The 13,015-nt window shown below is 48.3% G+C and overlaps 3 protein-coding genes across 12 annotated transcripts; 2 read left to right on the top strand and 1 right to left on the bottom strand.

Annotated features, from left to right (window-relative positions):
* Positions 1-6: 6 nt before the first annotated feature.
* On the top strand, positions 7-5,090 carry LOC118505220 (RNA-binding protein cabeza). 7 transcript variants are annotated; one of them, XM_036040738.1, is made up of 7 exons: positions 10-188; positions 444-623; positions 903-1,008; positions 1,950-1,981; positions 3,368-3,477; positions 3,545-4,323; positions 4,390-5,090. In XM_036040738.1, the coding sequence occupies exons 1-7, from the start codon at positions 179-181 to the stop codon at positions 4,430-4,432; spliced, it is 1,260 nt and encodes a 419-aa protein (XP_035896631.1). In that variant the 5' UTR covers positions 10-178; the 3' UTR covers positions 4,433-5,090. The 7 variants fall into 7 exon arrangements, with proteins under 7 accessions (XP_035896633.1, XP_035896635.1, XP_035896637.1 ...); XM_036040737.1 differs by having other exon boundaries at positions 11-188; positions 1,947-1,981; XM_036040739.1 differs by lacking the exon at positions 10-188 and adding an exon at positions 246-375 and having other exon boundaries at positions 1,947-1,981.
* A 122-nt stretch (positions 5,091-5,212) lies between these two features.
* LOC118505209 (transcription factor GAGA-like) lies at positions 5,213-9,163 on the bottom strand. 2 transcript variants are annotated; one of them, XM_036040717.1, is made up of 5 exons: positions 8,372-9,163; positions 8,117-8,290; positions 7,857-8,046; positions 7,646-7,792; positions 5,213-7,574 (listed from the first exon to the last, which is right to left on the bottom strand). In XM_036040717.1, exons 1-5 carry the CDS (start codon positions 8,588-8,590, stop codon positions 6,826-6,828), a joined length of 1,479 nt encoding a protein of 492 aa, XP_035896610.1. In that variant the 5' UTR covers positions 8,591-9,163; the 3' UTR covers positions 5,213-6,825. The 2 variants fall into 2 exon arrangements, with proteins under 2 accessions (XP_035896610.1, XP_035896609.1); XM_036040716.1 differs by having other exon boundaries at positions 5,213-7,577; positions 8,372-9,161.
* A 312-nt stretch (positions 9,164-9,475) lies between these two features.
* LOC118505212 (serine protease grass-like) lies at positions 9,476-13,009 on the top strand. Of its 3 annotated transcripts, XM_036040723.1 has the most exons (5): positions 9,506-9,994; positions 10,068-10,213; positions 10,803-11,328; positions 11,399-11,742; positions 11,817-13,009. In XM_036040723.1, exons 3-5 carry the CDS (start codon positions 11,280-11,282, stop codon positions 12,816-12,818), a joined length of 1,395 nt encoding a protein of 464 aa, XP_035896616.1. In that variant the 5' UTR covers positions 9,506-9,994; positions 10,068-10,213; positions 10,803-11,279; the 3' UTR covers positions 12,819-13,009. The 3 variants fall into 3 exon arrangements, with proteins under 3 accessions (XP_035896617.1, XP_035896615.1, XP_035896616.1); XM_036040724.1 differs by having other exon boundaries at positions 9,476-9,994; positions 10,068-11,328; positions 11,402-11,742; XM_036040722.1 differs by having other exon boundaries at positions 9,476-9,994; positions 10,068-11,328.
* The last annotated feature ends 6 nt before the right edge of the window (positions 13,010-13,015 follow it).

Genomic DNA, 13,015 nt, shown 5'->3' with positions numbered 1-13,015 from the left:
CAGTGTGTGCGTGTGTGTGGTGTGTTGGTGAGTTCAATAGACATCATCACGGTCTTGATCGGTGAAAAATTAAAGCGCTCAAATAAAAAAGCCAACCCGAGAAGATAACAACAACGCGGTGCGGGTTTTCGGTGTGAAAGACGGTGCACTTGGCTGAGCTTCGGAAACAAATAGAGCAATGGCTGACCGTAAGTACAAAACACGGCAAACAGTAGGTTGCAACGGCGCGGATGCTCTGTTACAATTCGAGAAACTGCTCTCCATCGTCCCGTGCGGCGAGGAAGAGATGGCGTCGTCCATCTTGAAAATCGAAGCAGCCACTTCCTCCCGAATGGTGTATCGTTTTTTCGTACTTTGGCCCGTAGCGTGTTGCTTGTATGGAATTTAGCTTTGCTTGCCGTGCGCAGAATTGACCACTCTTATTCTTTCACCCGTTGCGACAGAATACGGTGGATACGCCAGTAAGGATTTTGGCGGTGCCGCTCCGTATAGCGTGCCACCACCATCGATTAATCAGAGCTACAGTCAGCCTCCCCCGATGAGCAAGTTTGGTGGTGGGGGTGCCGGCAGCTACGGACAGCCGAGTTCCGGTTCTGTCGGCGGTGGATACGGTGGCCAAAGTGGTAAGTCCCGCTTCGTTTTCTGTGGGCGGTGCGTGACGCGAAAACGTGGGACGGTAGGGTACCAGATAGTCAGTGAGCAAGGGTGATGGAAGTTGGGCGGTTCAAGGACACAGCAGCGTGTTGACGTTTGTTGATGTTGAAACAGCTAGGAGACGGGAAGTGGAGACTCGGTAGTAACAAGTGAGGCAATTATCATAGAGGGGGGTGTAGGCAAAAATTTCGACAAACGGACGAAATTCTCAAGATAATGTGTTCTATATTTATCTCTTCACATTACAGATTACAATGGTGGCGGAAACCGCAGTGATGGAGGAGGCTACGGTGGTGGCAATCGTGGCGGAAACAGCTACGACAGAAGAGGTGGTAACCAAGCCGGCGGATACAGGTGAGCATCGACAGTAGAGTCTGTAGGATTGTAAACGAGCTCTGTCCCAAAACTATATCCCTTCGTGTACCTCCACGTAAGATCCTCTCTCCCTTTTTACCTGACTCGCGTTATCAACTGAACAACAACTGTACAAAAGGCAAACCGTTTCCGTCCCTTGTTCAATGCCAGCGTCCATGACATGTATGTAATGGAAATTGTTGTAGAACGAACGGTCGCTTGATTTAATATCCAACGTCTTCATTTGCTGTACATTAGCGATGTCTTGTTTTTAAGTGGTTTATTACGACGTATGGATCAATGTCATTTATGGTATTTAAATTTACGAATTTCTCGACTCCGTACCGCCGCAGCACTCTTCAGTGCTCTCCTGGCTGGGCAACCCGGTAAACTTGCTATCGTTCATTTATTAACTATCTCAGCATATTGTTTTCTATTTGATCTGCCAGCTGGCGTAAGTTGATCTTACGGCTTCCACAAGCCCTATGCATTCCAATCTCAATTTTGTACAGAACATTTGGACAACAGTAGCTCTTTTTTATCATTTGCTGATACGTCTGAACACAATTGTTTTTAACACGTCTACGTTTTCGCCTAAACCGAAAACATCCATAACTTTAGTATAAACATCGTTTTGCTACATAGTCTTTTCCCCTGTTTTGCGGTACAAAAAATTCCATTGCCATTATTTTGCTGTTCGGTTGCTTCAAATCGAACCAGCATCATTTGTTTCTGAACTGATGAACCCATTTAAAAATGTGTGCAACCTATTTCTACATCTACTTCTACCTCAACCATTACTTCTCTACTACCACTACCACTACTACTACTACTACTACTACTACTGGTACTACTTCTACTCTACTGTGTATGTGCGTGTCCGTGCGATCCAACAACAAATATGTAACGAAAATGGTGTTTGGTTTCATGTGTTATAGCAGTGGCGGCGGCAACAAGGGTGGTTATAACAAAGGTAAACACCGAGCGACTGTTCGGTGAAAATATTATTTTTTCACTGTTCTATTATTTTATTTAGTAAATACTTCTTCAGCTGCTACTAGTTGTATCCGTAAACCGTGTATGAAAGAGTACAAGCCAAGCGTTAGCAGGAAAATGAGAACAAAACAGAACAAAAGTAGCGTCAAATGGGATAGGGATGCCTTGTGTGATGTGATCTTCCTAGCTACAATCTAGTTTATTCTGCAAATCCTTATTTTTTCTCCTTTTTCCGGTTTAACGAGACCTCGTCTGATCGGCGAGAGGGATTCCGAGTTACGTTTTCTTTGTTCCAAAATTTCATCTTTCACTATGTGCAGCGTAAGAATCGTTTTATTTACTCTTGACATGAAGCCTCCTTTACGAGTAGTCATCGTGCACACCTAGCGCACACATTGAATGAACTTTCAATTATATCTGCTATTTATTGTTTCTCTCTTCGATAAGAAATTTCGTTGTTTTATGAAAACATTGCATGTGAACGTCATTATCGTTTGTAGACATAAAAATTGAAATCAAACAGCACCTTCCAAAGCAGAGCCATAGTGCAGACGAGAAAACAAAGCCTTGTACTCGCTATCTTCTTTCCACAATATCGATCAATTTATTTATCTTACTTAATAGTTCGTAAAAGTATCCCAACGCTCTGGTGTAAACGATTGGTAGACACGTGAATAAGTTGATTAACTTTCTTCAAATTGAACAGCTTCAATGCTTATCTGTATCACTCTATTATCAAGCGTATAAAATGTTAAACGGTCTGGCACGGAGAAGACACGATCGTGTTAGCAAAGTGTATTACGAGTCAATGCATCATACAAATGAATAGTTTTTCATCGATCTATCATCAGCTGCCGAGTAAAGGAGGACATTTGCTAAATCATTTTCACGAATGCAATACAACAATTCCTCTGCGTGTGGTATGGTGGTTTATGTCGCCGACAAATATGTACCTTGCAATATTGAGCTGTTCGTTTTTTTTCCCCCATAAGACGGAGAAGAAAAGGTCTCTATACCGATTCGGAACCAGCACAAGCTGGCCATATACCACGAGCTTGAAAGATCGCCATTAAAGGGTCATATTAAGAAAGCGCAAAGAAGCACAAACCCCGTGTAAAGAGGCGTACTATTTTAATTTTAATTTATCATACGTATTCGATACTACCTACCGTTTACTAGTGCCGTAGCGGTTACGACGATCGCTCATGCCTGTTTCCATCTTTTCTTCTCTATTTTTCTTACGACCACACAATCACACACACACAAACACACACACACAACACTCACGACCGAATCGGAATACTTTCCGACCGTGCTTTCGCCCCATTGACGCCTCCCGAACGAATGTTCGATATTTGGCTAGGCGAGGGTGAAATGATCACCCAGGAGGATACAATCTTTATTCAGGGCATGACTCCGGAAACGACGGAAGAGGAGATTGCCGAACGGTTCGGATCGATCGGTGTTATTAAGGTATGTACGGTGCCGAGAGCTAACGGACTGTTGCAACTGCACCTATTACACCATGGTTTCGTTACAGCGTGACAAGCGCACGCAGAAGCCCAAAATCTGGATGTACAAGGATAAGGAGACGGGCAACATGAAGGGTGAGGCTACCGTCACGTACGACGACGCTAGCGCCGCACAGTCCGCCATCGGGTGGTTCGACAACAAGGAGTTTAACGGGGCGGTGGTGAAGGTGACGCTCGCTCAGCGCTTCAGCAACTGGCAGAACAAGGGTGGCAACCGTGGTGGCTTCAACAAGGGAGGTGCCGGTGGCGGTGGCGGTGGTGGATATGGTGGTGGTGGTGGCGGCCGTATGGGTGGCGGTGATCGCGGCGGATCGGTTGGAGGTGGTGGTGGCGATCGTGGCGGCTACAACCGTGGCGGCGACCGAGACGACAGTCGGTCGCGGCCCCCGCCGGGCGGTGCAATGGGTGGTGGCGCACGCGGTGGATACGGCGGTGGTGGGGGTGGAGGTGGCGGAAGCGGCGGACAGGATCGCGAGGGTGACTGGAACTGTGGCGAGTGTAACAACAAAAACTTTGCCTGGCGCAACGAATGCAACCGCTGCAAGGCGCCGAAAGGGGATGGGGCGGGCAGTGGATCGGATAGTGGCAGCAGAGGCGGGTACGGTGGTGGCAATCGCAATGGAGGAGGAGCGGGCGGTGGCGGCGGCGGCGGCGGCCGGGACCGTGGCTCGTTTGGTGGGGGTCGAGGTGGTGGTGCTGGCGGGCAGGATCGTGGTTACGGTGGTGCGAATCGTGGGGGACGCGACAACGGAGGTGGAGGCTACGGTGGTGGCGCAATGCGGGGAAAGTAAGTGAGAGCCGGCGGAAGTGTGTAACTCATATACTCTGACACGATCTCCCTTCTACTTTGCAGTGATAGAAACAACCGGAACGACCAACGACAACGCCCTTACTAGGGCTGCATACACGGTGCCAACATCATCGCACGACACGACCTACACCGCATCGAACACATGCTCCACCGGGATTATTTTGTCGACAATTCAACTACACAATATACTCACGCAACTCACGTGTGTGTGTGTGTCTGAACAACACGTTTGCTTCGGATGTACCTCATTCAAAGCCCTGGCAATATTGATTGGGCGTGTTGCAAGCCTATCACCACCAGCCCCGTGTCACAAATTTCAAGCGCCAACCAAGTATTGGGCTGCCTCTGGTTTAGCTTCTAGTCCGGTTAAATGATCCGGGTTTTCGACGCTCGAGCGATCGGTTTTCTTTGGCAGTTCGGTTGGAGGAAGGATTCGATCGATGTAGAGACGAATTGTAAATGTATTATAAGTGCACGCGGTTTACGTAGGGCAGCATTCATTCTGCGGGGATGGACGGTCGCAGTGAGTGGACCAGCCTCAGAAGATTAGCAATAACGACACAGATAACATCATTTAGCGAAGGGAGGAGATTTAGTCTAAAGTAACAATGCATTAAACAAAGCAAAAACAAACAAACAAACTATCCACCGTCCTCCAGAGACAGACACAGCTGGTCGCAAGGGAGAGATTTACCACGTAACACAACTAGAATGAATAAACGATAAGGAAACACAAATACCAATTGATGTTTGTTAATTGGATTGGAGTTAACCTGGAAAAGAGGGCCGAGCAGAGGTCCTGCCATGAGTACGACACCGGACAACCTAGCCGCCGGCAGCCGCCCGAAACGAAACAATTACACTCTTTATCTTCACCTTGCTTTATTTATACGCCCAATCAACGCCATCGTTACCGAATAATGTTGCTGCTTATATATCAAATACTCTCTATATGTATGTATGTACAATAATCAGGCTAAAATGGGGGGGGGGGGGGGTGAGTAGTACGCCGGTATGTAACATAAATTACGACGGAAGCAACCGATTGTACAAGATTGTTGGTTGTTGCTGAAGCTGCAAGGACCTTCCTATCCCACGCTCGACGTCCCGACGTCGATCGCAAACCAAATCGGAAAACTAAAATCTAAAGCATTTGCCTAAGGTATGCGTTTACAGCTTTTTGTACGTATATTATTGTGTTTGCTGCAGCGCTTATATCGAACCTACTACGTTTACACACTATATGGGACAGATTGTTTTCCGGTACCCTTCCGGGGGCTTATTCTCCTATTTGGCTCTGCAACCTCCCCACCTTCGATTTCGAGTGGCGCGCGCTCTGTTCACTTGCCCAACGAGAAGGGTTCGGTTGTGTGCGTGGTGCACATAGTACCGACTCTAGTAGATTGTTGGGGGCTTTTTCTTGTATAAGTTACGCATATCATTATCATTACACACATACGACAGTGTATAGCGTAGTAGCGCTGCACGTCGCGTCCACTCCACTGGATTCAGTTTCTCTTAATTTATCACTATTAGCCTAGACAGCACACCCGAAACAAAGCCCATAGAATATGTCCCAACACAGAACGACATGGAGCAAAGGAGAAAGAGACAAACAGACCCACTTTGTGTGTGTGTATAAGTGAACGCATGCTAAGTACATAGTACCTTTACAGTGTTTGGATGTACTGAAGGATAGGGTTGGCGTTGGGTTTGGGTGTGTGGTACTGGCTTCCTGGTTTTCTGTTTTAGTAACTTGTCCCATATGAGCTAATGATGTGTGTTAAGCTACAAGTTGGTTTTCCATTTAAACCTATGCACCACGAGCAGCAGCAGCGGAAGGTTTCGTGCAGAAGTTTTCCATTTTTGTTTCTTTGTACGTATATAAAATCATGTCACGTTGAAGCGATAAACTTAAAGTAAAACCGTTTAAAACTTTAAAATCAACGAACGAAATAACGAAGTCAGCCTCAGAATAAAACGAGGAAACATTCTCTCTCTCTCTCACTCTCTCTTCCGTTTCTTTGTGCAATTTTGCAACTCTCTCGGGGTCCGTCCACTTTGCTAGTCGGTTGGCGTCCTTTTTCCTTCCGTTGCGTACAGTTTTTACACATACTTTGGCCAATGCATCGTGAATGAATCGTTACGTTCCCGAGCCGGATGTAATGGTTGGTAGCAGTAGAGCTAGATTTTCTTATTATTGCACGTCCGTTAGAATATATCGGTCCAGGAGAGTTTGTTTCGACCTTGCTGCCAATTCTCGGATTGGTTTGGCAGGGGGTTGAGGTGGGGGTGGTGGTGATGAAAGGGAGAGTGACAGTGACCATTCGGCGGATTAGGTACACTCGTAGCAGCCGTCCGTCAGCCAATACTAGTAAAAACGCGGCAGAAACTTGTCTCTGCAGCCCTACAGTAGTAGTGGTGTGGTGGTGGTGGTAGTAGTAGTGTAGTGGCAACCGATCGTTAACGTCGGTACAATTACTTGATGAAGGGATTCACCAACTGTGAGGCATCGTGATGGTGGTAGGGATTCCACGTGTTTGCGGTTGGGGCGGGTGGTTGCTGCTGTTGAGGTTGCTGCTGTTGCTGTTGCTGCTGTTGCTGTTGCTGCTGCTGCTGCTGTTGGGCCTGTTGCTGTTGCGTCGGTTGGGGAGCTTGCTGCTGTGGAGGTGGTTGCTGTTGTTGTTGCTGCTGCTGCTGTAGCTGCGAGGTTGGAGGTTTCGTGTCGACCAGCTCACCGTCCCCGGTGCTGTTAGGATTGATCGAATGTATCGAAGAGTAGTGCCGCTTTAGGTAGAGCTCGGAGTTGAAGTGCTTCTGGCAGATGGGGCAGCAGACGGCCGTCGGATTGTGTATCAATCGCATGTGTTGCCGCAGGTTGGACACGTTCGAGTAGAGCCGCGAGCAAACGGGACAGCAGCGTGGCGTGAGACAGTTCGCTTTGTCATCGGTCGAACGGTTGCTGTTTCGACTGCTGCGTCCCTTGTTTTTGTCACCGTTGCCGCTGCTGCCCCCGCTGCCACCACCACCACTGCCGCCACCGCCGCCACTGTTGTACTTCATGCTTTGCTCCGAGTTGACGGAGATGTTGTCGAGCGATTTCTCCATCCAACTGCTGTCGTCCTCCGATTTGTACTCGTGCACATTATGGCTGTGGCCGCCGGAGCCACCGGGTTGATTAGTGCCCGCTCCGGAAACGGACGCGGCACCAGTTTGGGTGAATCCGGCTACTGGAAACCGTGATGGAAAATAGATCGTCAGAGTTGTAAGGTGGGCAAATGTGTTGCTCAACACATACCGTTATTGATCGCTCCGAGATGGCTCATGGTGGTGCGAGGATTGTTTTTATCGGCATACGTTTCCATACTGCAGTACGTTGGCGACTGGTGCGTGCCTGCCTCACTGTCCAAATATTCCACCATTTCCACTTTCGGCTCTACGTCCACTGCGAAATAAGTGAGTATAAACGTTCCTATCCGTTTGCTATTTCCGATCGAAAGTACACTTACCATTCCCGTCCTGACCGCCACCGGACGCCATCGTTCCGTCTGCCGTCGTTTTGACGCGTTTTATGTTCAGTACGGAGGATGATTGCAGTTCCTCAATGCCGGCCCGTTTTCGACAGAACTCGTCCAGCATCTGGTCATTTTTCTCGTCGCGACGGAGCACATCCTGATGGGTCGGTATGATCACTTCACCCTACGGCCGAAAGAAGCGGTTCCGGTATAGATCAATTGCAACAAAACACCAATCGAACGCTTTTACTTACATTGTTTTCTTTGCTCAGTCCACGGATCTGTAGTCCTTCGGCGGTTTTGATAAACTCCTTTAGATTCTCGTTGGTGATGTGCACCTCGCCGAGGTACATGTACTGCAGAATGGCTTTCAGTACGTCGTACTTAACATCGTTCATGAAAAACACCGGATGCGGGGAAGGATTTTTCTGAAAGCAAAATTTCGAGTTAAACACTCCGCTGCTAGAGAAGACTCATGCTACACGCTGCGTGTGCTGGCACGCTACTACCTTTAGCAGCTCCTTAAAGTACGGGCTGCATGCAAACAGCACCAGCTTGTGCGCCGTAAGCATTCGGCCCTCGCAGGCAAACGTGATGTCTACCAGATCGTCATCTTCACGCAACTTTTCAAACTGGGTGCTGACGTTCTTCTGGAAGTTGTTCCACTTCAGGTAGAACAGCTCATCGCAGTTGACGAACGACTTTTCCACCAGTCCCGTCGACGACATTGTGCTGGGTGGCGCACGGTCCAATGTTGATTTGTTGTTATTACCTTCGCCTACGTTTGTTTCTTATGTTGCTGATAAATAAACACTGGGCCGTCAGTGGGCCGTACCCGCGCACCACCTTGCGATTTGCGCCCGTGGGCACAACAGGGAGTCCCCCCTTTTACAATGTCCGCCTGCTGTTGTGATATGAAACAAAATGGTGAGGACCAGAGCGCAGCTCACAAACAGTTTCCGTCCGCGATGGTACAAGCTAGTGAATGTTCAAATGCTGTTGTTGCTGCTTCTGGCTTCTGGCCCGTGGTAATGTTGTTCCTCGGGGGGTGAGCGTTGCCGTTTTTTCATTACAACATTAGCGCGTACTGCAAGCGCAATGCAAATGCAGGGCGGTTGCTTTTCGTCGAGGAATTTTCGCACTTTTCACACCGTACACTGACCATCGATTTTCAGCCTAAAGACACCTCCGAACTGGTACGCCCGCGATGCCAGAAACAGCATTTCTTCGACGAATTAAACCATTAAAAGTAATTAGTCTCTTTTTTCGTATGTATTTTTGTAAAATTGACAATTAACTGTCATTAGCAGTGCGGTCGATGCTGGCCCGTACATTAAGAGTGCGTCTGATGCCGTTTCGAGCAGCTATCCAGCCGCCCGTGTGGCATATTGTGGAAAGCAGTTTTGGGTACAAAATTATTGGAATCGTTCGCTTGGATTGGTTCAGTTACGCCAAATGGCTACAAATTTAAGGAAATTATAATTTTTGCTAAAATAAAGCGTATTCATTTCAGAAACAATAATTGAATTACCAGATTCGATACCAAATTGGCACCTACCGCAGCTCGAATACTGTCGAGCAGATGCGCGCAGTTCGTGTCGAGCAGATCCGATTCCAACTGACAGTTGTTGCAGGGGGAAAACAAAAATTATTTACCGGGAAAAATGTCCGTTCCCAACGTGCCAATTTGCCGAATTTGCCTTTCGAACGATGAGCTGCAGGTGTCCCTGTTTAGTGAGTACGCACAACGGAGGCTTTTGCTAACCAAGATTCGCGTCTGTTTGCCAATAACAATTACGCACTCAGACACGCTGCCCGTGACCATCTGCAGCCAGTGTATTATTCGGCTAGAACAGTTCTACGAATACTACTGCAAATCGGAAACGTCGCAGCGTATTTTAACGAATGGAACCGGCAATTTGGGTGAGCTGCAGCCTGCCCGCAAGACAGGACATTCGGAAGGCGGCTATCACCACAATCCTACACTGCCCAGTGCACCCGAAACACGCGCAATGTCCGCTAGTGTCGGGTCCGAGTCAGTCGAGGAGCATGGTTCAATAACGATCGGTAACCAGCTGGATCCCATCCTTACGCAATCTCCGCCGATTCCACGACCGGCCGTAACGAATGAGGTAGGTACCGGGATGGCGAACAGTAAGTACGGTGCGATGTCCCATTTTACAAACAATTTTCGACGATCGACAGATGCAAACCCGCGCGTTGGCTTCGCCGGCCCCAACGTTGAGCTTTTTAATTCACGGATCGAAGGACAGAGGCAAGCGAAAGCTCTCGGAACGCAAGATGAAGAAAGCTTTGACGCAAAGCGAGTACACTAAGTTTTAGCGTACCAGGTAAAAGGGGTTGTATAAGTTATGTAAAACATTTTTCGAAACTATTAAGATAAATATCGGCCATCGATTGTTCGAAAGGATTGCGAAAACCGTTATTTTTAAGACGGAATACATAATTTTACGCGCCATCCCATTCAAAGGAAGAGGTCCGTTTATATTTGTCCATTCTTACTTAAATTTTTATTCTTTACGGGATTGTCCTTTTAAATTAGTCTTAAAACCTGTCAGCAGTCAGCAAGTAGTTATTATTTGTTGGCCAAACGATTACATCCGACTTTGTCGGTCGGTTTAATTCATATTCGCATTCATCGGCTAGAAGTCAGCGCGTGATCATGATCAAGTTTTCTGGAATGTTATGATGCGTAGCGGAAGTGGGTTTTACCAAAAAGTGTCCTATGTAACGGGCTTACTGGAGTACTTATCAGGAACAACACCCGTTCAGCAAACTCTTTACGGTCGAGTTCCATTTATTGGTCTGCCAAGTCTCCGGCAAGTCTTATCCGTTGTGCAATTTTTTTTCGGTTACTGCGAAACTCATTACTGTAGGAGCCTTTCGCGCTCTCTCTCTCTCTCTCTCTCTCGGTCGCAGCTTCGTGCCGGAGTTTGATAGGACTTGTTGGTACTTCTGATCAACATATTCAGCTACAGCATAAGTTTTTGACCGATTTTAAGCAGCTGTGTGACTAAGAACGGCAAGGCTTATCGAAGGAATCCTTTTTTTTGCGGTCGCTGCCGAGTCTGCATAACTGTCCCCCGGCTAGGAATCCCACTCGTAGAACTACTCCCACCCAAACACCCGAACCAGATGCATGTTGTTTCATGTCACAACCACCCTCTCGCAAGACGGCCTCTCCAAAAAAAAAAAAAAATTGCCTTGTATGTAGTAATTAGCGAATCTCATCGATGTGCGTGTGATCGTCGCCGCAATCGTCACAAGAAAATCCCCGACTCCATCCGCGAGTGCGCGAGTTCGCCATCGGGACAATCCCAGAACTTTACAGCACGACGCTTCAGTCGATCTTAAACTTTGCTTCCGTGCGGTCGAGTGCAAACAAAACGGAGCAAAATGGTTTCGTTTTATCTGTTCCCACTGATCGTTACAGTGATCGTGATTGGTAAGTTGTGCGATTTTTTTTCTTGTTGTGACCAACACTCCCGACTACAATCCGGTTCGTTTCGGTGCAGCAGGAAGCTTCGGGGCGGATGCGGTACAACTCGGATGCAACCATCCGGACGATCGATGCCTCCCGATACGACACTGTCCGCAGGTGTACAAGCGCATTCAAATGGGGGAACTGTCGCGCAACACCACCTTCAAGAAGGAGGTGCTGCGCAAGATCTGCCAACCCGCAGTACAGCGGGACAAGAAGACGCACATTTGCTGCCCGAAGCGTCAGATCGAATGCCGTCTGAATGGGAAACCGGGTGCGTGTTTACTGCTCGACCAATGTCCAACATTACAGTCGACCACCGAACAACATCTCATGCTTGCCGTCGCAGACAACCTCTGCTACGTGCACGAGAACAAGGTAAAAGCTTTCGGGCGACGTTTCTTCCCGACGTTTTTTTTTTTTCGTAATGCGTGATGTTGTTCCGTTCACAGAATTACTTCTGCTGCACGGATCCGCTCTGTGCTGAGCACAAAAATCTGTGTGACCAGCAGGCACCGGAAGTGCCGCCATCCGCCTTTCCGAGCTGTACAGACAGTAACGGTGTCGCCGGTTCACTAGTGGCGGCAAGAGTTTGCAGCGGACAGGCACAAACTCCCGCAAAAAAGACTACGGCCGGCACACGAGTGTGCTGTCTGCCACCGGAAGCTGGACGCATAATCTCGCACCCGAATGCGGCGAAACTGGCAAGCTTACCGTGCGGTATGAACGTGTACAACGACAGAATCCAAAACGGTGAACTCGCGGAGCCCGGGGAATTCCCGTGGATGGTAAATCTGGTGTACACGACGAAATCGTTCTGCAGCGGTACGCTGATTCATCCTTTGTACGTACTCACCGCCCGCCACTGCATCCATGCGGGATTGCAGAGCGTTCGGTTGGGGATGCACGATCTGCTGGAAAAGCCCGCCTCATGCTACAAAGCAGCGAATGGTAGCGACATTTGCCCCGGCCAGAACATACAGGAGATTGGTATCGAGAGTAAAATTCGCAGCTTTACACACGACGTTGGACTGCTGAGATTGTATCAACCGGCAGAGCTGGTGCGAAAAGTTGTCTGGCCGATCTGTCTCCCGGTTTACCTGACCCTTCAGATGTACATGCCCCCGACGGTCACCATCAGTGGGTGGGGAATGACGGAGCTGAACGTACGGTCGACCGTGCTGCTGCAAGCGCAAACGCCGGTGCTGATGAACCAGAAAGGATGCAGCAAGGACTACATGATCTGTGCGGGCGGCGTGGGTCACAAGAACCACTGTGCTGGCGATTCTGGCGGACCGCACCAAGCGCTCGGGTTGTACGGTGGAGAAATTCGGTACGTTCAGTATGGCATCATTTCAGACGGACCGAAATACTGTGACAAACCGGAACGACCCAGCCGGGGTGTACTGGTGAGCTACGTCATGGAATGGCTGCTGGACAAAATGGATATCTAAACCATCTTAAATCGCAAGACTATTCGCTTCCCAGAAAACCGGTGGCCAGTTTTTGTAGCCATTGGGTAAAAATGCTTATAGTTTTAGGAACATATTGCCATAAACTTAAGACACGCTGCGTGAATGTGGAGTGAAGTATTGAACACCTAATCGTGGGAATAATAAACTGTTTGCTGTTCGATGCTATTTAGCATGAT

This window comes from Anopheles stephensi, chromosome 2 (genome assembly GCF_013141755.1).
Source record: "Anopheles stephensi strain Indian chromosome 2, UCI_ANSTEP_V1.0, whole genome shotgun sequence".
NCBI classification, from domain to species: domain Eukaryota; kingdom Metazoa; phylum Arthropoda; class Insecta; order Diptera; family Culicidae; genus Anopheles; species Anopheles stephensi.
This window is presented reverse-complemented; position numbering and strand designations above follow the sequence as displayed.